The sequence below is a fragment of the Heterodontus francisci genome, chromosome 2 (genome assembly GCF_036365525.1).
Source record: "Heterodontus francisci isolate sHetFra1 chromosome 2, sHetFra1.hap1, whole genome shotgun sequence".
Lineage (NCBI taxonomy): Eukaryota > Metazoa > Chordata > Chondrichthyes > Heterodontiformes > Heterodontidae > Heterodontus > Heterodontus francisci.
The window spans coordinates 182,905,392-182,926,697 of NC_090372.1; the positions used below are offsets into that span (position 1 = coordinate 182,905,392).

General features: G+C 42.8%; 1 protein-coding gene across 4 annotated transcripts in view; it reads right to left on the reverse strand.

Moving 5' to 3' along the window:
- Positions 1–4,063: 4,063 nt before the first annotated feature.
- The window catches only part of nrp1a (neuropilin 1a), a 192,953-nt gene continuing 175,710 nt past the window's right edge, over positions 4,064–21,306 (reverse strand). For all 4 annotated transcript variants that reach the window (XM_068014658.1, XM_068014677.1, XM_068014647.1 and 1 more), the window contains 5 exons: positions 14,533–14,703; positions 10,650–10,921; positions 9,722–9,818; positions 8,593–8,646; positions 4,064–7,017 (listed from right to left, as the gene is read on the reverse strand). In XM_068014658.1, the coding sequence (XP_067870759.1) occupies positions 6,731–7,017; positions 8,593–8,646; positions 9,722–9,818; positions 10,650–10,921; positions 14,533–14,703 (881 nt within the window). In that variant the 3' untranslated portion in view covers positions 4,064–6,730. The remainder of the gene's footprint in view (positions 7,018–8,592; positions 8,647–9,721; positions 9,819–10,649; positions 10,922–14,532; positions 14,704–21,306) is intronic.

Sequence of the window (21,306 nt, forward strand, 5' to 3'; positions counted from 1 at the left end):
TGGAATCTCTACCAAAGCCTATCTGCCTCTCTGCCTTTCTCTCCTCTTTAAAAACCTCCCCAAAACTCATCTTTTTGATCAAGGCTTTGGCTATCCCTCCTAATTGCCCCCTTCCTGGAGTATCTACTTCTCTGCTTATCATGGCAAGGCCAGCATTTATTGCCCATCGCTAATTGCCCTTGAGAAGGTGGTGGTGAGCTGCCTTCTTGAACCGCTGCAGTCCCTGTGGTGTAGGTACATCCACAGTGCCGTTAGGGAGGGAGTTCCAGGTTTTTGACCCAGTGACAGTGAAGGAACGGCGATATAGTTGCAAGTCAGGGTGGTCTGTGACTTGGAGGGGAACTTGCAGGTGATGGTGTTTCCCTTGCCCTTCTAGGAGGTAGAGGTTGCAGGTTTGGAAGGTGCTGTCCAAGAAGCCTTGGTGAGTTGCTGCAGGCCATCTTGTAGATAATATACACTGTAGCCAAGGTGTGCCTGTGGTGGAGGGAGTGAACGTTTGACATGGTGGATGGGGTGTCAATGAAATGGATTGTTTTGTCCTGCCTGGTGTTCAGTTTCTTGAGTGTTGTTGGAGCTGCACTCATCCAGACAAGTGGAGAGTATTCCATCACACTCCAGATATGTGCCTTATAGATGGTGGATAGGCTTTGGGGAATCAGGAGGTGGGTTACTCATTGCAGAATTCTGAGCCTCTGATCTGCTCTTGTAGTCATGGTATTTACGTGACTGGTCCAGTTAAGTTTCTGGTCAATGGCAACTCCCAGGGTGTTGAAGGTGGTATAATTCAGCGATGGTAATGCCATTGAATGTCAAGGGGAAGTAGTTAGACTCACTTTTGTTGGAGATGGTCATTGCCTGGCACTTGTGTGGCACGAATGTTACTTGCCATTTATGAGCCCAAGCCTAAGTATTGTCCGGGCCTGCTGCACACAGTCACGCATTATCTGAGGAGCTGTGAATGGTACTGAGCACTGTGCAATCAGCATTGAACATCCTGACTTCTGATCGTAAAATGGAGAGAAGATCATTGATGAAGCAGCTGACGATAGTTGGGCCAAGGACACTGCCTTGAGGAACTCCTGCAGCGAAGTTCTTGAACTAAGACAATTGGCCTCCAACAAGCACAGCCATATTCCTTTGTGCTAGGTATGACTCCAGCCAGTGGCGAGTTTTCCCCCTGATTCATGAAGCCTCCTCCTCTGGTTAGCTGTTTAATTGTCCACCACCATTCATGACTGGATGTGGCAGGACTGCAGAGCTTTGGTTAAATCCATTGGTTGTGGGATTGCTCACCTCAGTCTATGGCATGCTGCTTCTTCTGTTTAGCATGCATGTAGTCCTGTGATGTAGCTTCACCAGGCTGGAACTTCATCTTTAGTTATGCCTAGTAGTGCACCTAGCATTCTCCTCTACGTTCCTTATTGAACCAGGGTACCCTGGCTTAATGGGAACGGTAGACTGATATAAGGGATTTGCTGGGTCATAAGGTTACAGAGTGTGATGGAAAACAATTCTGTTGCTGTTGCTTTTGTCCACAGCACCTCATGGATGCCCAGTTTTGAACTGCTATCTACATGTTCTGAATCTATCCCACTTAGCACAGTGGTAGTGCCACACAGCATGATGGAGGATGTCATAAAGTCATAGAGTTATACAGCACAGAAACAGGCCCTTCAGCCCACCATGTCTGTGCCGGCCATCAAGCCTATCTATTCTAGTCCCATTTTCCAGCACTTGACCCGTAGCCTTGTATGCTATGGCGTTTCAAGTGCTCATCTAAATAGTTCTTAAATGTTATGTCTTGCTTAATCAAGAATTTTCCTTACTGAGTAGAAAAGCATGCTTAGACCTGCGTCTGATCAAGAAGATCGATGAAGTCAAACAAACACAGGTAAACACAATTGCTTTCAAACAGAATACCCGAAGCTGCCCACAGGGCTCGGAAGACTTAAGACAAAGTATAGAATCACACTTGAGGAAGAGGCCAGGCCATTGTGTATCTTTACATGCAGAAAGATACTTCATCCATTATTTGATGTTCTCGGTTTGAAGATGGGGTTTGATCTCCACAAGGACTGTGTGGTGGTCACTCCTACCAATATAGTCATGGACAGATGCATCTGCAACAGATAGATTGGTGAGGATGAAGTCATGCATATTTTTCCCTCCTGTTGGTTCTCTCACCATCTGCCCCAAGTCCAATCTTGCAGCTAGCACCTTCTGGACATGGCCAGCTCAGTCAGTAATGGTGCCACTCTTGGTGATGGGCATTGAAGTCCTCCACCCAGAGTACATTCTGTGCCCTTGCTACCCTCAATGCTTCTTCCAAGTGGTGTTCAACATGGAAGAGTACTGATTCATCAGCTGAGGGAGGATGCTAGGTGGTAATCAGCAAGAAGTTTCCTTGCCCATGTTTGACCTGATGCCATGAGACTTCATAGGGTCCGGAGTCGTGTTGAGACTCCCAGGGCCACTCCCTCCCTCCCGACTGTATAGTACTGTGCTGCCACCTCTGGTGGGTCTGTCCTGCTGGTGGTACAGGACATACCCAGCGATGGTGATGAAGGAGTCTGGCACATTAGCTGAAAGGCATGATTCTGAGAGTATGACTATGTCAGATGTTGCTTGACTAGTCTGTGCACTGGCACAGATATTAGTGAGGAGGACTTTACAGGGTCCAAGGGACTGGGTGTGCCTAGGTTGATGCTGGGTGGTCTGTCTGGTTTTATCCTTATTAGAATTTTCAATAGCAGCTTGATACAACTGAGTGGCTTGCTAGGCTATGTCAAAAGGCAGTTAAGAGTCAACCACATTGCTGTGGGTCTGGAATCCCAAATAGGCACGAACATGTAACGATGGCAGATTTCCTCCCCAACAGCACATTAGTGAACCAGATAGATTTTTATGGCACTTCAGTAATTTAATGGTTACCATTAGTGCTTTTACTTACAGATTTATTTAGTTAACTGAGCTTGAATTCCCAGCTGCAGTGGTGAGATTTGAACTATGTCTTCAGACCATTAGGCCAGACCTCTGGTTTACTAGTCAGTAAATAACAACCGTGCTACAGTACCCGCGAAGGTTGCACAAATTCAGTATGTGATTTTGATCAATTTGGGACATTATTTTAAAGATGCTCATATAAATCTACATTTGTTGTAAAGTCTTTCTGGATGTGTGCACTGAGAAATGCTCTTCCTCACTTGTATTAGTTTGTGATCTTGGAATTCTTTCTACATACAGGGCATAGTGGGCATATTGGGATCTTCATGCAGTCACCATTGCAAAAAGTTTTCACATGCACCACCCTCTGCATTACCCTTTGATCTATTATTCAGATTAGCACACAATTTGCTGAGAGCAATATTATTTTAAGTGCAGTGATGAGCTGTTATTTTTGACAATTCTGTCATCAAAGTCCTCATTCGCAAATTCAATGGTGGCAAACTCATCGTCAGCTGCCACTTTGCTTGTGGCTGTGACCATTTGGAAAAAGATGCCTAAACACATTGAAACGCTCCACTAGTTTGTGGTTCAGGAATGAACCAGCGGAGGCAGCTGGTGATATCATGGTATCACTATATTGGCAGTAAGCATTTATGTTCTTCTACTCTTCTGTTTGAAAATCTGGCAAATCAAAGAACAAAGAACAGTACAGCACAGGAACAGGCCATTCGGCCCTCCAAGCCTGTGCCAATCTTGATGCCTGCCTAAACTAACACCTTTTTTTTTAGAACATTTTATAACATTCCAGCGCAGTACAGGTCCTTCGGCCCTCGATGTTGCGCCGACCTGTGAAACCATCTGACCTACACTTCTACCTTCTGCACTTCCGGGGCCCATATCCCTCTATTCCCTTCCTATTCATGTATTTGTCAAGATGTCTCTTAAACGTCACTATCGTATCTGCTTCCACCACCTCCCCTGGCAGCAAATCAACAATTTATCAGCTGGCAATAACCCTATAATATTCCAAGAAATGTTCTTAAATTAATTTACTTTCCAATTATTTGAAATTTGCAGGAATGCTGTGGAAATAAATAAATAAAAGGCAAGCAAGCCATTGTGAAAACCTTCTGTTTAATACACAGCATAGAAATATATATATTATCGCAGAACTTCCTTTGATAAAATACAAACAAATATGAAAATTACAAAGAAAGAACACTCAACTTTTTCTTAAGGTGGTTCTAACTATTTTACATCCAAACTTTCTCAGGAGTCTCCACTATTTTCATTCAAACTTCCCAGACATTTTTGCCCAAACTTAGCAGGAAAGGCTTTTGCTGTGGGAACATATTTTTCAATGTTGCTATTTTACATTATGGAACATCACTTCCAAAGTCATTGCCAGAACGTCTAATACTAAGATATAAAAGGGTTATGGTTTCACGTTGTCAATCAGCGTTAACTTCGTGTAAGCATTTATCTTGCATTCCATTAAATGCATTCTAGTTCCAAATTTTATATCCAATTATGTTGAAATTACTGTTACAAATAGAACATAAAAGGATGTCCGACCTTTGTAAAATCAATGGAAATCCTTGGAACCATTTCCTTTCTACTCGTGTATAGTATTTCTCATTAACTCAATGTTCCTTGCTAACTTTCGGCTGAGGACAATCATCTCAAGCGGGGTTTTGCTCAAGGGCCACTTTTACACCACACAGTCATGTGATGGAAGCCTTTCCTGCGGATCTCCACATGCTGAGCTCCCAATTTCAGTTCTACCATTCTAAGCAATTATAAGATGGAGGCCAAGCATTTTCCCACAGAGACCCTTTTGATTACATAATGGAGGCTGGGATAGCCCTGTCTCCTACTTGCAATTCTTTGCTTTCACTCACTGAACCACAAAAGAGGGAGAAACAGAGAGAGGGAACAGTATTGAACCCCAGCTCTCTCAACATTCATCATCAGGTGCGCCATCAGTGGTGGGGCAGACATATGGGGCCGCAAGTCTACCCTGTTCCACATAGGTCCCTGAACGGTATTACAAATCCTACAGAATTCTATCTGAATACCGCTTTCAGTCATAAATAATAAATTATTCCTTTTTTCTGTATTTTATTTATTTTACGCCATACATCTCATTCTGAATCATGCCTTCCACCCAATACGGTGACCTAAAAGTATACAGTGATTTTATAATGTCAAAAACTTTCCACAGCAATGTACCAGGAATTTCATTATAGATTACTCAGATGGAATTCCTGTTGCAGGAATGCTGTTTGCAATCACACAAGACAAACTGACAGTTATTCATTTAAATCTGCAGTGCTCCATAATTACTAGTTACAAAAACAAATACCCTCCATGTCCTTTCAGATTCCTTTAGTATCCATTGAGAAATGGAGTATTAAAAATTTAACAGATTTAAGTACTGATTTGTGGGACCATAACAGCCTCATTGTTTAAGGACAATTGATACAGCAACATCTCCCATTGCTCATTTATTTTGGTTTGAGTGACTTAGTGCTACAGTCACATATCTGACCCTGCTGAATATCAGGAAATGCTGAATAAACTGGAATAGCTCATGACTAGTGTGATGACTAGCATAGCCTTAATAGTTAATTGAGGAAATTATGGGACACTGCGGCTCACGAGTAGACTGTACTCCAAGGTCCCACCACAACAAACCACAAATAGAGTACTGTAGGAAAAGATTAAATTTAATTGAATCTTTGGAAGGCAGTAGTCATAGATTTGAGTACAAGTTACAACACAACAGTGTGAATTGTCTAGGCTTTCCGTGTGTCAAGAATACAAACATTTTGAGTTAAGGCCTTTTTTCTCTTCATTTTCAAAGCAACAATTTACTCAAGCAATAATGCCAATAAAAAAAGTTTAGGAAAAACAATCCAGAAGAGAAACACTCACAGCGATACAAAACATGAAACAATACCATACAAGAAACATGTCAACCATATAATTATAGATATCTTTAATAATTTTCCAAGAACAAAACTTTTTTTTTCCTTTTTTTGTTTAAACTGATATTGCATAAACAAAAATAACGTAGAATCAAATCTGTCTCTAACACTGTTCTTATAGCACACTCTTCTAACACAGAAGGAAAGAAAATCAACTTCATAGCGGGTATTTCAGTGCAAGCAATTGTTACTCCAGGCCACTGGCCTGAAGCCAATCACAATGTTATCAGCGTACAGCCAGTTGCACTGTGTAGCATGTTACCAAATCATATTATTTACCCTAGTTATAAAGGTCCCCCTCAGTGTCCTATGAGGCTTCATGCTAATTGTTTTCAAAGTAAGAGGGGGTGGGAAAAATCAAAATACTGTATACTCAAAGTATAAAATCTGGACTAATATACAAAAACATAGGTTTTTAAAGCCCTTTGGAAACATATTTTATGAAGCTAAGTCATTATACAAATAGAATGATACAAATTTATCTCTTTACAGAAAACGATAAATACTTGTAAAATGATTTCACTTGGTCTCAACACCAGCATTTGTTTATTTAAAACTTTAATTTAAAAATTAAAAAGCAGTCTGTACATAATTCATTTTTTTTTTACATAGCATCATGTTTGATTGCTTTAAAAGTTGCTCCTGAGAAAAGCTTGGCTCAGTCACAGACCAGCATTATCCAGAGCTCTCCTTGTCTTTCCTTAGAGAAACAATTACAAAAAAAACCCCTCAAAGAATTCCACAGTTTCTGGCATCCTTCTGCAGTCATTTTAAACCCCTTGAGTGCTTCTTTCTCATGCCTCAGAGTACGAGTTCTGTGAGCTCAATTTGTCCTTTTTCAGTTTCACTCCATCCACAAGTTCAAAATTATAGCTCTCGAGAGCAGATAGATTCCTGTCAGCCAGTGCACTGTGCCAACAGGCACAGTACAGGACAACCCCACAGATAGCCCCCAGAATGACTCCCAATGCACTCATGGCTATGATGGTAATAAGAATAGGGTCAAGGGTCTTCAATACATTTCCATGACCTCCAGAATTCTCATAGAAGGATTTGTCAGTGGGATCCTCAGGGTCCTCAGCTGAAATGAAAAATACATTAATAACCTTTTAAAAGCCTAGTGTTTTGTGTTATTTACTTATTTCTACATTAACAATCCATATATATGTAATTTGGCATCGGGAAGGACTATGATACTGTATTATATGGTCAAATATTTAGAGAACAGTAAAGTACAAAATTTCACCAGAAATACATATCCCCCTTTTTTTTGGTATGCTGTTTTGTATTGATAAAGGAAAAGGATGACAATGCTGGAAATGGGATAGCTATTCCAGTTCAGGCACTCAGCATCAGTATCAACCACTTCTGGGTCAGGTACAGCACAGGTTGGATGCAGAGTAAAGTCCCCCAGCTCCAAAAATGTGCTTAAACCCCAGTTACAAAAGAAACATTGAAACCACCCCATCTCCGCTTTTTCAGCAAGATGCAAATCAATGAATTAGGTCAGTTTTGAGTGTCGCCCCACACCCAATCTGTTGAGACTTCCAAAGCTCATTTCCTGTTATGATACTTACAGCCAGAAAAGATAAACCCGAGCTAGCCACCCCAGCTATCGTGCTAAATTTTCAACTGATCACTCTGACTTGAATTTGAAACTCATGAGGATAATTTCTCCCAACCGCTGAATGTGGTGACATTGTAAACAAATGATATTTCCTTTACACAGTATTTCCAATGAAATCATAAACATAGGAACTGGAGAAGGCCATTCAACCTATTTAGTCAATTCCACCATTTCACAAACCATAGAAACTCTTTATCCTTTTCATCATGGTCAGCAATGTTCAAAGTGAAAGCATTTACAAATACAAACCACAGGAAATCTGCTCATGCTTGTTTACAATGTTCATTACACATAGCAATCAGAGGAAATCCTCCCCACAGCTTGCAGAAGTGTTAGAATGGTGTCTAATTGCAGCACCCAGTTACTACTAGAGCTACAGTTTGTTTTGTTTTTAAGCGCTTTAACAATGGGTATCTTAACTTCAATCATTTTTCACATTTTTTGTTGCGAACCTATTAAAATTGCAAAATGCTAAGAGTATCAAGATAGCTGCCTTGGAGACAAGTTGGTTAAAATGTGGTTGAGGTCCACATTTGTTATGATCTAATAGATTGGCAGAACAGGCTTAAGGAGCTGAATGGACCTGCTCCTGTTCCTATGATCCGATGAGGAATTGCTCCAGTTGCTGCTTCCCCAGCATCCTACCCAAGATGGGAATGCTATGCATGGGGAAAATGCTGGATCATTAAGTGGAGATAGGGCTTGCACACACTTAACATGAGCCCTAATGACTTGGATTTACTTTCTACTTTCCCACCGCAATTGATTCTTTATGGCCTGTTGCAACTTTTCCCTACCCAATTGACCAATTTGCTCGAAGGTCTGAGATGTATTGTTTGATTTTTTTCAGGATTAATTTGCTGTAACTAATGTTGAGGTTGACAAGCTAAAGAAAATATAACTGGCCACGTGTTTAGGAACATTTCAAACAGTTTTCTAAGCACCGGTGCAGATCTTCATCGCACACTGGGTAATAAACATGTTAATGTTCTGTTTCATTTGCTACAGCAACTGATAAAAGAGACTTACCACTGGGAAAGATTGGTGTGGAACCATCCAGGCCTGGAAAGGCATCCCTGGGAGCTATAGAAAGTTAAAATACTACATCAGCACAAGCAAGGTTTTCTGGAAGTTTCACATCCCAAATTTCCTCTCTGCAGAATCACCATGTCAATACCTCTAATTATATTTCAGTACAAATTATGACATTTAAAAGAGTCCCATTAGCATGGGTTTCTGATTCAGCAGCTAGCTTAGTGTCGCTAAAGGATTCACATGCTTTTTTTTTTATGCTGTCCATGTACAATCAACCTAATCACAGATGCTACTCCATCCATTTAATCTCCTGCATAAATACTTCCTGATCCACAGGGGCTAGCATTCAAAACATCTGCAATATTCATCCAGGCTCATATCTAAATTATTCAAATCTGGCCTACTGTCCTCCAGACTTACATTCTTCCACCTAACAGCTGAGGACTACTGAGTCTCAAGCTATACTTGTCTTGAGAACCTTTCAATCCTGATCCCAGCCAGATATCATAAAGAGGTTAATCAACACTTTCATGTGCTTTTGTTGGGAGTCTGTTCTACTGAATTGAGCACAAAGCAGTATTCCTGATTTTCTGGACCCATTTGTGTTTTTTTTCTTTCGGTCAGGGATCAAGTTTGGATTTTGCTGATGTTTCAGGAAGCAAGAGTCACCCTCACATAATGATATGAATGAAGAACAGTGGACACATGATGGGCACTGCTACACATGAAATTCACACGTGCCACAGAACTTTAGAGTAAACAGGGAAGAAAAACAGTGGAACTCTTCTTCCCGCTGACTGTGGACGGCATTTAAGATTATTATTGTTGATCAATAAGAGAGTGTGCAGGGTTACATTTAACTAAGGAATATTCTGAGACCCTGATTCTGGCTCAGACCCTCTTGTGTAGTGGGCAGCTTATTGGAAAATCATGGGTGCACTGCCCACCATTTTCTGTCTACTGCAATTAATAAATGGAAAACTGCAGGCCGGGCACCTGTGATTTCCTAATAAGCTTCCCACTCAGTGCATGGCTCCAGCAGTGGTGCATGGCTTGGCAGGGTTTTACCTTAATGCTCGGCACTGTATATAAACCAAAATACCACACTTTGCGGAAAACTTACCCATGCACTCATTCACGTTTCGGTTGCTCACTATTTCCACATCGTGCACTGCCACTTCGCCAGGGTTTCCTTTCCCAACTGTTACTTCCAGGCCCACCTTTGAAAACAGACATTTTTAACAGCATGAACAAAGTATATCTAATAGTCACTTTGTCATAAACTGATGATTCTTTCCAAAATCGAATGTTCAAATTCAAACAGTATTGTACGTGATAATGAAAAATTCCAGTAAAATTTCACCAATTCCTGAAGGTAATCAAGTCAAAAACACGTAGACAATAATTTAATATTACAGTCTATGTTATTCAAACGTGACTGGTTGGGTTCCGATAGCCTGACAACTGAAACTATCTTGATGAAGGGTCACTGACCTGAAACGTTAACTCTGCTTCTCTCTCCACAGATGCTGCCAGACCTGCTGAGTATTTCCAGCATTTCTTGTTTTTATTTCAGATTTCCAGCATCTGCAGTGTTTTGCTTTTATTTTATTAACTGGAACTATCTTGTTGGGATCACCTATTTCTATACTTTTTCCTACACCTTTTAACTCCATTCTTATTCAGATACTTTTCTATGTCTGTTTTAAAAGTTATCAACATAATATCTACTTTATTTGGAATTTATTCCACATATCTGGTACTCTGTGCTAAAAATATTCTTCTAATCCTTGTTAATTTTCCACTTGTACCAAATTTTAAATAACCTTCTGATATCCATATTTCAACATTGGATATGTATCATGTTCCCTCTCAATTTGGTTTATTCCAGTGAAAAAAACAGTTTGATTCTATGCTAACGTAACAGTTTTAACCACTGGGCAGATACATGCCTGTAATGGGTGATTCTTTGGTTGAGCAATTAAAACATATTTAAATTTTATATACATTTTAAGTGATTGTGTTACATTTAAACAAACTCTTGAAGTTACCTGATAGATGCCTGATGATCGAGGAAGGAGCACCCGACCTTCTTGCCAATGGTTGCCCTGTGGTCCACTCAGGGTCCAAAGGACATTAATCATGAAATCATCTGATGGCTTTCTTTGAATCACATTTAAACTGCTGCCGTGAGTTCCACGGATTTGGTACCAAAAAACTAGACAGCGTCCATAATGAGCAGGTAACAATGAAGGGCTCCACAGTCGCGCAACTTGTCCTTCTTCTTGTCCAATTATTTCAGTATAAATAAAATGATCTTTTCCTGCAAGGACCAAGGAAATATTAATTCCTTCAAAACGTCTTTCCCGTTACAATGCACAAGAAAGCACAGAACAAGAAATGGCCGTGACTCAACAATTCCACTGTTTCCACGTATGTGTACCAGCAATCTATCCATACCTGTACACCCAACAATCAAGGTCTTGATAGAAAGTTCTACCTACACCCTGCTCCTCAACATTCCAGAATACTGAATGCTTACCTATATCTCCAATTGTTCACTATTCTAACCTTGATCCGTTGCTTATCGCAGAGAACTTTCCTTCTTTCTCTGTCTCAGCTGCATACATCCAACATGAACCATGGAGTATTTAATTATCTCACTCCATTCCTATTTCTGGAACCATCAATGCTGCTCCCAACCTGATATATTGCACCTTTTTAATAGTGCCAATCCACACCACTGGCTATTTTTGTTGGGTGTTTTTCCTGCACATCTTCTGTTCTTAACCTCACTTGCATCTTGCTAATTTTGAACCTTGATCTGTACCTACAGTCCAGGTTAACCTTAGAAACACAACAACTATTTTTCCTCATTTACAGTGAGGAAGTGTCTAAACTTTTTCAGTGCTTCTGTCAACAACCCAGCCAAGATCAGGAATTTACCATTTTTGTAACCCTGGAAAAACCCCTACATCTAAGAATCCAATAGCAGAGTGATTGTTCTACCTTCCAAGTTGCTTGCTCAGGATTAGCCCAGTAATGCACAATTTTACTGTCCTGTTGCTGAGCTGACCTTTAAACCTGCAACCTAGCCATCATCAAGGACACCTATTTCCACATCTGTAACCTTGTCTGCTTCTGCTCTACTTCATCTCCATCATCATCAAAACCCTCATCCACATCTTCATCACCTCCAAGCTCAATTACTGCAACACCTTCCTTATCGGCTTTCGGAGCTCCACCTTACATGAACTTTAATACTCCACTGTCCACATCCTATCCTGCACTAAGCTTCACTCCCCTATCATACCTATACTCACCTCCCTCCATTGAGTTTTACTTCCCTAATGCATTGATGTTGATATCCTCATTCTCATTTACAAATCTCTCTAAGGCTTCAGCGCTCCTTATCCTTGCAATTGCCTTCATGCCAATACTCATTCTTGTCTCCTAACTTGGACCAGCTGTGCCTTAGGTTCTCCTGCTCTGATCCATCTTCAGCAGCTGTAGCTTTAGTCATCTTGGCTCCAGAATCTGAACTCTCACTAACCCTCTTAACCATACCTTTGACCACCTCCCCCAGTTCTCCTCCTAGTATTGCTCATTACTTATTACTCCCTCTATGAAGCTCTACAAGTTGTTGATACATTAATGAAATAGCATTAACTTTGTAAATGATTTGATTTTTGGAAAGCAGCAATCTTTAAATGGAGCTCAGCTCTGCAGCAAAGTAAAACAAAATACTGGACTAGGCATTCCTCACACACATTTTACTCAAGCAGATGTCCCTTACTATTCAAACCATCACATACGGTTCTTATAGTTTTTAAGTAATACATGATATTGTCGACTCATATCTGGTTGGAGAGCCTCACCAGGTATTTTACAGCATTGCCTCCTGTGATACCTTGCAGTTGTAGAACACAGGAGACTCAAGCAGCTACTGTAAAATCTGAGATCAGTACAGCCATTCAGACATGTGAAACCAGATTAGAAGGTGGAGATTTAAACAGCTGTCGCCTCTCTTCTGTACCCTTTCCATGCAATGCCACAAGAGATCGACTACTTATTTTGAAGTTTATTTTTCTCACCAATATTATCCACTCTCCCCCTCTCTGAAGGTTACCCTTTGTTGAGTTACAGTCCCATGGGTGTCAACTGCCTTCCGGAAACTTCTTCCCAAGTGACCGTTCTTCATGTGTGAGCCTGAACAGTGAGTGCCGGTGGACTAATCAAGCTTATTGGGCACAGGAGGTGGGCGGGGTGGGAGTGGGGTGAGTGGGGCGGGGAGAGGGACATCCCGGCTAAGCTTGACCTATACTCACCCAATGCCATACACATCCCTGCACTTCCTGACATCAAAGCTGACAACTTCCTCTGCATGAAGCTGCAAGTCACTTAACTAGCTGAATCATTGATGCAGCTCAAAATAATTATCTTGAAAGTTCAATACTGAATTTTAAAATAAAGAAATGTCACCTAGTAACAACTAATTACTTGGAATGCTGCAGTCATCTCAGTTTGGGTCTTTCAAATGTGAATGTTGCCATTGTAAAATCGAGCATATTCTGACTCATGCAAAGCTCATTCCTGACTGGTCAAAAGTAATAGTAGTACAGAACTTGAGTATTGCTGAAAATAGAGACATGTTGCTGAAGCTTTTCATCTTGCACTAATTAACTAAATATATTAATACACAGGACCCTGTTCTTTGCAGACAGAAAGAATATGTACCATCACTGTAGCTGTTTCAGCTGAACAAAATAAGTGACAGCCATTCTGGTTCATTCCTCAGGGCAATGCCTTGACCAATCAGAGTCAAGCTGCCTGGTTTAAATTTTAAACAAAGCTTGGCAGTTAACTGTCAGTCACTGTAAACTGGTGCATTCTCCATGGCAACGCCACTACCAATCAGAGTTCACTAACCAAACAATCAGCACTCTCTTCTCATGCAGTATAAGTTGTTGTTTTCCCTTCCATTGGTTATTCTTGTGATTGTCCTGATGAGTGCAAAGTTTCGACAACATGTCTCTATTTTCAGCAATAACATAAATATCTTAAAGATTTCCGAACAAAAGCACAAACTCAGTCTGAGGTTCTTGATAAGCAACAACAGCAACATGCATTTATATAGCACCTTTAATGTAGTAAAATGTCCCAAGGCACAGAAGTATAACCAAACAAGATTTTTCACTGAGCTACATAAGGAGATGTTGGATCAGATGACCAAAAGCTAAGTCAAAGAGATTGGTTTTAAGGACCATATTAAATGGAGGAAAGTGAAGTAGAGAGGTGTAGAGGTTTAGTGGTTGAATTCCAGAGCTCAGGGCCTAGGCAAAAGAAGGCATGGTTGCCTGTGGTGCAGCGATTAAAATCAAGGATGCGCAAGAGGCCAGAATTGAAGGAGCGCAGATATTTTGGAGAGCTGTTGGGCTGGAGTAAGTTACCGAGATAGGGAAGGGTGAAGCCATGGAGGGATCTGGAAACAAAGATGAGAATTTTAAAATTGAGATATTGCTGGACCAGGAGCCAACATAGATCAGCACTGTGGGTGCACCTGCACCACATGGACTGCAGGTTCAAGAAGGCAGCTCACCACCACCTTCCCAAGAGCAATTAGGGATGGGTAAAAAATGCTGGCCTTGCCAGCGATGCTCACATCCCATGAATGAATTTTAAAAAAATACAGGGATGATGGGTGAATGAGACTTGGTGCGAGTAAGGACACAAACAGCAGAGTTTTGGATGAATTCAAGTTTATGTAGGGTGGAAGGTGGGAGGTCAGTCAGGAGAGGATTGGCACGAGTGAGGGTTGCAGCAGCAGATGAGCTGAGACAGCTCTGAACATTATCCTGAAAGAGGTTTCCAGTCGTGAAATAAAATTCTGTTGAATGGAATGTGATGTACAGAATGTCATCTCACAGTTCTTACCCATTGTGTAATTTCCAGCTGGCCCTGTATTAGTGGATTCTCCTTTCGCCAAGTGCACTTTCCACAAAAAGTCTGCGGATTTGTCAAGGTGCCATTCACAAAAACTCTTCAGGACACTACTCCCAAACTTACAGTTGAAACCGGGCCCCTCTTCATAGGGGTAGAAGCCACCTGCAAAACAGACAGTTCATGCAGTGAAGAAAGTAAGTAGGTATTGCAATTCTAAACATCAACGTACATGGAACTATAGCCTGGCTCAGGTATAAAATTAAAACCCGACCTGGGCCCGACCCGACAACAACCAACCTGAACCAGGCCCGAGTCCTTTAATTTTTTAAATGCCCGACCCGAAAATAACAAACATATTAGATTAAATGTAGATTAAAACGAAAACAATATGAAATAAAACAGTACAGTCCGGCTCCGAGCCCAAATGCTTTACGCAGAATACTGACCCAACCTGACCCGAACCTGACACGTACTCGGGTTTGGTTGGGTTCAGGTCGGGTAGCCAGGCTTTACATGGAACTAAATCGGAGTTATGCTGTGAAGAGAATTCGGGATATTTGATACTGCATCAATCGTGACTTTTAGATTGTCTCCCTAGGATCCTAGAAGTCATCGATCTGATTTTATAAACACAGTTCAATCAAGAATGTGCAAGATTTCTGCCAACTCACAGAAAGGTGGCTGCATGTCGTAAATGTCAACTGTAACCATGGCAAATAGATCTGCAGCACAAATTCAACATTATAGATATTCATTGTTACAATGTCATTTTCTCCTGAAAGTTTTAACTTGTCTTTTCCTTCTATTAATGCACCATATTTCAATGATGTGAGTGAGGTATTTCTATTCTTTTCCTCCGTAACTACAATGGTTGACTCTTAACTGCCCTCTGAAATGGCCTAGCAAGCCACTCAGTTGTCAAGTGCAATTAGGGATGGGCAACAAATGCTGACCTTGCCAGTGATGCCACATCCCATGAAAAAATAAAATAACAGTTGAAGAGACAGGCTAATTTTAAGAATGAGTACCTGGAGGCCTTGTTATAAGATGCTAGGGTTGAGCCAAATGCTACATTGTGCCACACCCAAAAACGTCAGAATTCAATTCATGATGTAGTTGCAGCCATTTAAAAAGCACAATTTTTGTGGTGAGCACTCAGTAAAAAAGAATTAAACTAACATTCAATGCAGGAAAGTGTGAGGTGATACATTTTGGTAGGAAGAATGAGGAGAGACAATACATGCAAAATGGTACAATTTCATAGAGGGTGCAAGAACAGAGAGACCTGGAGGTGCTTGCACACCAATGTTTGAAGGTAGAAGGACAAGTATAACAAACAAGTTCATAAAGCAAATGGGATCCTGGACTTTATCAATGGAGGCATATGGTTGAATCGTAACTCCCAAAAATGGGTCAGGCCAGAGGTTAAAATTCAAAGAATCTGAAACAGGAAACCAACCCACCTACAACTCGCCCACTTCTGATTTTAACGGAGGTGGGGCAAGGGGTAGGTGACCAAACAGCTTGCAGGAGGTGAACTGGTCATTTAAATATTATAATGAGACAGTGTGCCTTAACTTTAACAATCATTCTAATTTTAATTCATGTTGGCTGGCCTTCTCAGACCTCGGGAACCTTGATAGGCGAAAGGAGGAAGTAGGACTGAATCCAGGAGGCATGTGCCACTGTAGCACTATTTATGGACATGAGGAGCAGGAGTATTTTCCCCGGGCCCAAGAAGCTACCCAGTAAACACCCTGCCCCGATCTGTCTGCCTCCCCATCGGACACCACCCCCACCCCCCCACCTCAACCTCCATCAGACTCAACCCTGACATGGTGTCCCCCCCCCCACCACGATTGGTACGCCCCTGACCACCATCAGAACTCCCCACCTCCCCACCATGATTGGACCCCTTCCCCCATCCAATTAGACCACCCCCTCCCCACCACCCTGCAAGTGGATGACTCTTCCACAATCTCTCCTACTACCACCCTTATTAAACTACTCTCAGGCCAGTTCAATTGCAGCCTTGTGCTGTAGGAGTTCTCGCCCGACTGGCCTCTAGCCTGTCAACCAGACTGGCTGTGGGCGGGAAACCGACAGGAAAAAATTATAGACATCCTGCAGTCAGGAAACCCGTACTTCCGGGTTTCCCAACCTCAAACATCAACCCCCACCACCCCTCCCCACCTCTGAGTCAAATTCCAGGTCATAGAGTACAAAAACCAGGAAGTTATGCTAAACCTTTACAAAACACTAGTTCAGCCCCAGCTGGAACAGTGTGTCCAATTCTGGGCACCACATTTTAGGAAGGACGTGAAGGCTTTGGAGAGAGTACAGAAGGGATTTACTAGAATGATTCCAGGGATGAGGGATTATAGTTATGTGGCTAGACTGGAGAAGCTGGAGTTGTTCTCCTGAGAGCAGAGAAGGATAAGAGGAGATTTGACAGATGTGTCTAAAGTCATGAAGAGTTTAGATACAGTAACTAAAGAGAACCTGTTTCCAACGGCAGAGGGCACAGATTTAAGATGATTAGCAAACGAACCAGAGGCGATATGAGGAAAAACTTTTTTACTTAATGAGTGGTTAGCATTTGGAATGCACTGCCTGATAGGGTGGGGTTTACAGATTCAATAGTAGCCTTAAAAGGAAATTGGATAAATACTTGAAGGAGAAAAATTTGCAGGGCTCTGAGGAAAGAGCACGGGAGTGGGACTAACTGGATTGCTCTTTGAAAGAGCTAGCATGGACTCGATGGACCCAATGGCCACCTTCCATGCTGTACTATTCTATGACTCAATGTTGTACAATCAACAAAATCCTGAGATCATGTATTTTTTTTAAACTGAAATGAGACCAGGGAACTTCTTCAACTGTTATCAAATTGCCTCTTAAATATAATGACTGACTTAGTTTCAAATGCCATTGATGGTAATTCATTCCAGATTATAATAACCACTTGTGTGAAACAAAAAATCTACAAACCTCCCCCTTAATGCTTTTAGTGCTAATCCTAATCTATCTCCCCGCCACCCCCCCCATTACTGATTTACTGATAAGTGGGGAAAAAACTTTCACTCTTTATGTTCACCCCTTTCAAAACTTTGATTTGATCTCCTTTGACCTTCTCTCCTTCGGTGATTACAGCTCCTTGCAGTCTCTCAGGACTGTTGATCGTACAGTGAAGGGATAGCTTGACAGTTTCCTGTAGCATTAACTCATAAATCAAAACCAATTTGCTAAGAGGCTACCAGGAAAACAGTCCCTAAAAAGACTCGGATGTGAATTCCTTTGGCCACTCTGTGTCGCAACATTGTAAACATGTTGATGAAGAAAGAGTTTCACTGTTCAGTGTTACTTGCGAAATTATAACCACCATGCTGTTAGATTTACGATTAAGATTATTGAGGGTTACAATTTTTCTAGTTAGGATATAAATGAGAATGTCAAGATTTGAAATTCAAGATTTGGTTCACCACCACCTTCTCAAGGACAGTTAGGGATGGGCAATAAATGCTGACCTAGCCAGTGACACCCACATCCTGTGAAAGAATAAAATAAAATTTGCTCAGTTGACTATTTCTAGTGAAACTGTAAACATATAGGGCTGAATTTGCCGTGATGGCGGGCGTGGAGGCAAGGGGACCGGGAAAATAATGGGAAGCCGTATCCCGTGACAGGCTGGGAATCGATTCAGCTACCCACTCCACAGATATGGCCATCCAATTATGCTGGTTAAGACCCCAATTAAGACGATTCCAGCCTCTCTGACATTTTGCCGCCGATGGAGCACTCCACCGCCGCATGCGGAGGCCGTCAGTGCAATGGAGGCAGCCTCCCCGCAGCAGGCTGGGGTGTCACTGAAGCCTGAGGCTCCACACCCCATTGACGGGGCTGCAAGCAAGAAAGGCCACAATCCCCTCCAGCCCGGTGAAGGCACATTGCCTCATTATTTCTTCACTGCTGAGCAGCCCAGAGAGGGCACCTCCATTCGGTGGGCCTGCTGAGGCTCCGGAGCTACCAGCCCTCTGGTTGGTCCTGCAGCATCGAGACATTGCTTGCCTTCCTTAATAGGACGGCGAACAAGGAGGCAGCCAATTAGACGCCCACCTCCCAGAAGTTTGCTGAGCCGGTCTTGCTGCCAGCAAGTGTGGGCTCGGGAATCCCATTTGGTTTCGATGTCGGGATTCCCAAGCTCGCAGCAAAATCCGGCCCAAGAATTGATAGTCCAATGCTCTTAATCCCCTGATATTAGGACTGATTCTTACTGAGTGAAAATCTACATATTTAAAAATGAATGCGCCCAGATTTAAGGAGTCAATAATGAACATGAAGGTGACATAGCCTTGTTTTAGCATGGAGGAAGCAGGTGTCGTACAGGTGGGCACCAGGCATATGCTGGAGTTTATTATTGCCATTAGTTTTAATATAAGGCGTTGAATTTCTGTCTGTGCTTCTATTGACTTCACAGCAGCAGCTCTGACTGACTGAGAAAGAAGTGAGAATTTGGCTGGAATTTTACGACCCCCCACAGGAGCTGGCTAGTGGCGGGTGGGGGGGGGGGGGGTCGTAAAATTGAGTGGGAGGTGAGGGGGGGGGGGGCTTTCCCGACCCCTTCCCGTCCCCGCTGCAATTTTAGGAGGGGCGGTGGTGACGAGAAATAGTCTGCCCACCCCAGGCCAATCAAGGCCCTTAAGTGGCCAATGAACTGCCACTTAAGGGCCTCCGCCTGCTGCTGTTGGTATTTTACTGGAGGGAGGCGGGTGGCTCAGGTACTCCAAGTAAAAACTGGCAGACTCCTTGCTGGCTGGGAGGGTTGCCCTCCTCATCAGGCACACTGTGCTCCATGGAGGGCCCCCTCAACAGCCCAACTACCCCCACTACACAACACTCCACCCCTCCCTCCCAACGGACCCACCCTCCTTGCCTCACTAGGGCTCTGCCGATTGTCCCTGGCGAGGTCCCAGAGACTGACCTTTTCTCCGAGCTGGTGTCCACGATCCTGCTGTGGCTGGGTACAGTCCCAGCAGCAGCCACTGCTCCTGGCACCGCTGCTGGGACTGAGAGCTGCCTGCCCACTGATTGGCCAGCTGCTCCATCATGCAGGACTTCCTGCCTCAAAGGGGCGGAAGACCTGCCGAAGGCCAATTAAGGGCCTGGACAGCGTAAAATCCTGGCGTGGCTCCCCAGGCCCGGCGGAGGAGGGCTCACCCCCGACTTCCTGGCCGGTGGGCAGGAACTGCTGCCCAATGTAAAATTACAGCCTTAGAGACCAACGCAAGCCAAGAATCCCACCGTAATTACACTGCGGTGCAATTAAAAACAAAATGGATTGGGAAAGAGCAGGGGATTAAGCCAATAGCTCTTTCAGAGAGTTGGCGCAGGCATGAAGGGCTGAATGGCCTCCTTTTGTGCTGCAAATCCTGCTGAGGTATTCTAGCAGTTGGGCCGATAGCTGGTGAACTTGTAGGCCCAATGCCTGGGACGTGCACTGGGGAGGCCTGGACCATTCTGAGGGGTGGCCCTTGTTGAAATGAGAATTGGAGAGCAGCCTACCCCAAACAGGCATCTCAATGCAGCTCGCTGGATTTGCACCAGTGCAACATCAGGCAACCCCGAGTAGCAAGGGTGGGGGGGAGGGGGTTTGCAATTGCAGAGAGGGGGGGCTGGGAGTGGGGTGAAGGGGGCTCGGTGGCGGTTGGGATGGGGGCAGCAGTGGCCCATTTTTTTTGTGGGATCCTGCACAAAAATAATTTTTGCACCGAACTTTGAGACTCTCCACTTTCATGGTCAGCAAGTTCTGGTGAGCAGCGTGTCCACTGTGAATGATCCTCCCGGCAGGCTGTAAAATGGACATAATAGGGCCTCAATTTAAATGTACAGATGAGGCTCCTGGCTGAGTTAGGATGATGCCTCAGCCGCCTATTAAACCAGCGGCAGAGTGGGTTGTGAAGGGGCAAGAAACCAGCGGTAGGTCTGCTGCTTTGATATTGAGCTCTGTAGCTACCACTCTCCCAGTTTCTGCTGAGTGGAGGGAGTTAATCGCAATGCACCCTCCAGCAAACTCCCACCCCCCAGCCTCCCTTACATCTCTACCAGTCAGACCGTCTCCTTTATCTCAAGTTAATTAATTTATTTTACTCAGTGAAATATTACTCCTCCAGAAAGCTGCTGGTCAAATTACCAGAAATTTCTGGAAACTTACGTAACGTAAGAGATATATTTAACATAACAAGCATTAAATTATTTCCATGAGGAGCTGCCAACTGTGAAACATTTTAGCGTCCATTCACCTCCAACTTCAAACTAATAAAAATGAAGGATCTCTGATATCATCTATAGATTTTTTTTTGCTTAAACAAGTAATAGATTATGTTTAATGCACCATTAATATAACATGGAGATTGGCCTACGTCAAAATCAATTCGAAAGTTAGATGTTTCTCAGTATTTTATATTTAATTTCAGATATTTCCATTTGATATATATATTAGTGACAGTCCTATCACTACCTTTCGAAACCTTTCCACAGGTAAGCAGAGTCTCTTTAGTGCTGGATTGGTTCCATGATGACATAACTGCCAATTGGAATGTAGTCACCCTGAGGCCTAGACTGTCACTGGCGCCAGAGATTCTTCCCCACTTGGCCACAGATAACACTGTAAAAGAAGCATCCTAATGGGTTGTGCTGGACAAACTATGGGCAACTTCTCGATACTCCTGTGCTTTAGCTGGTTAAACCTGAACAGTGCACAATTGG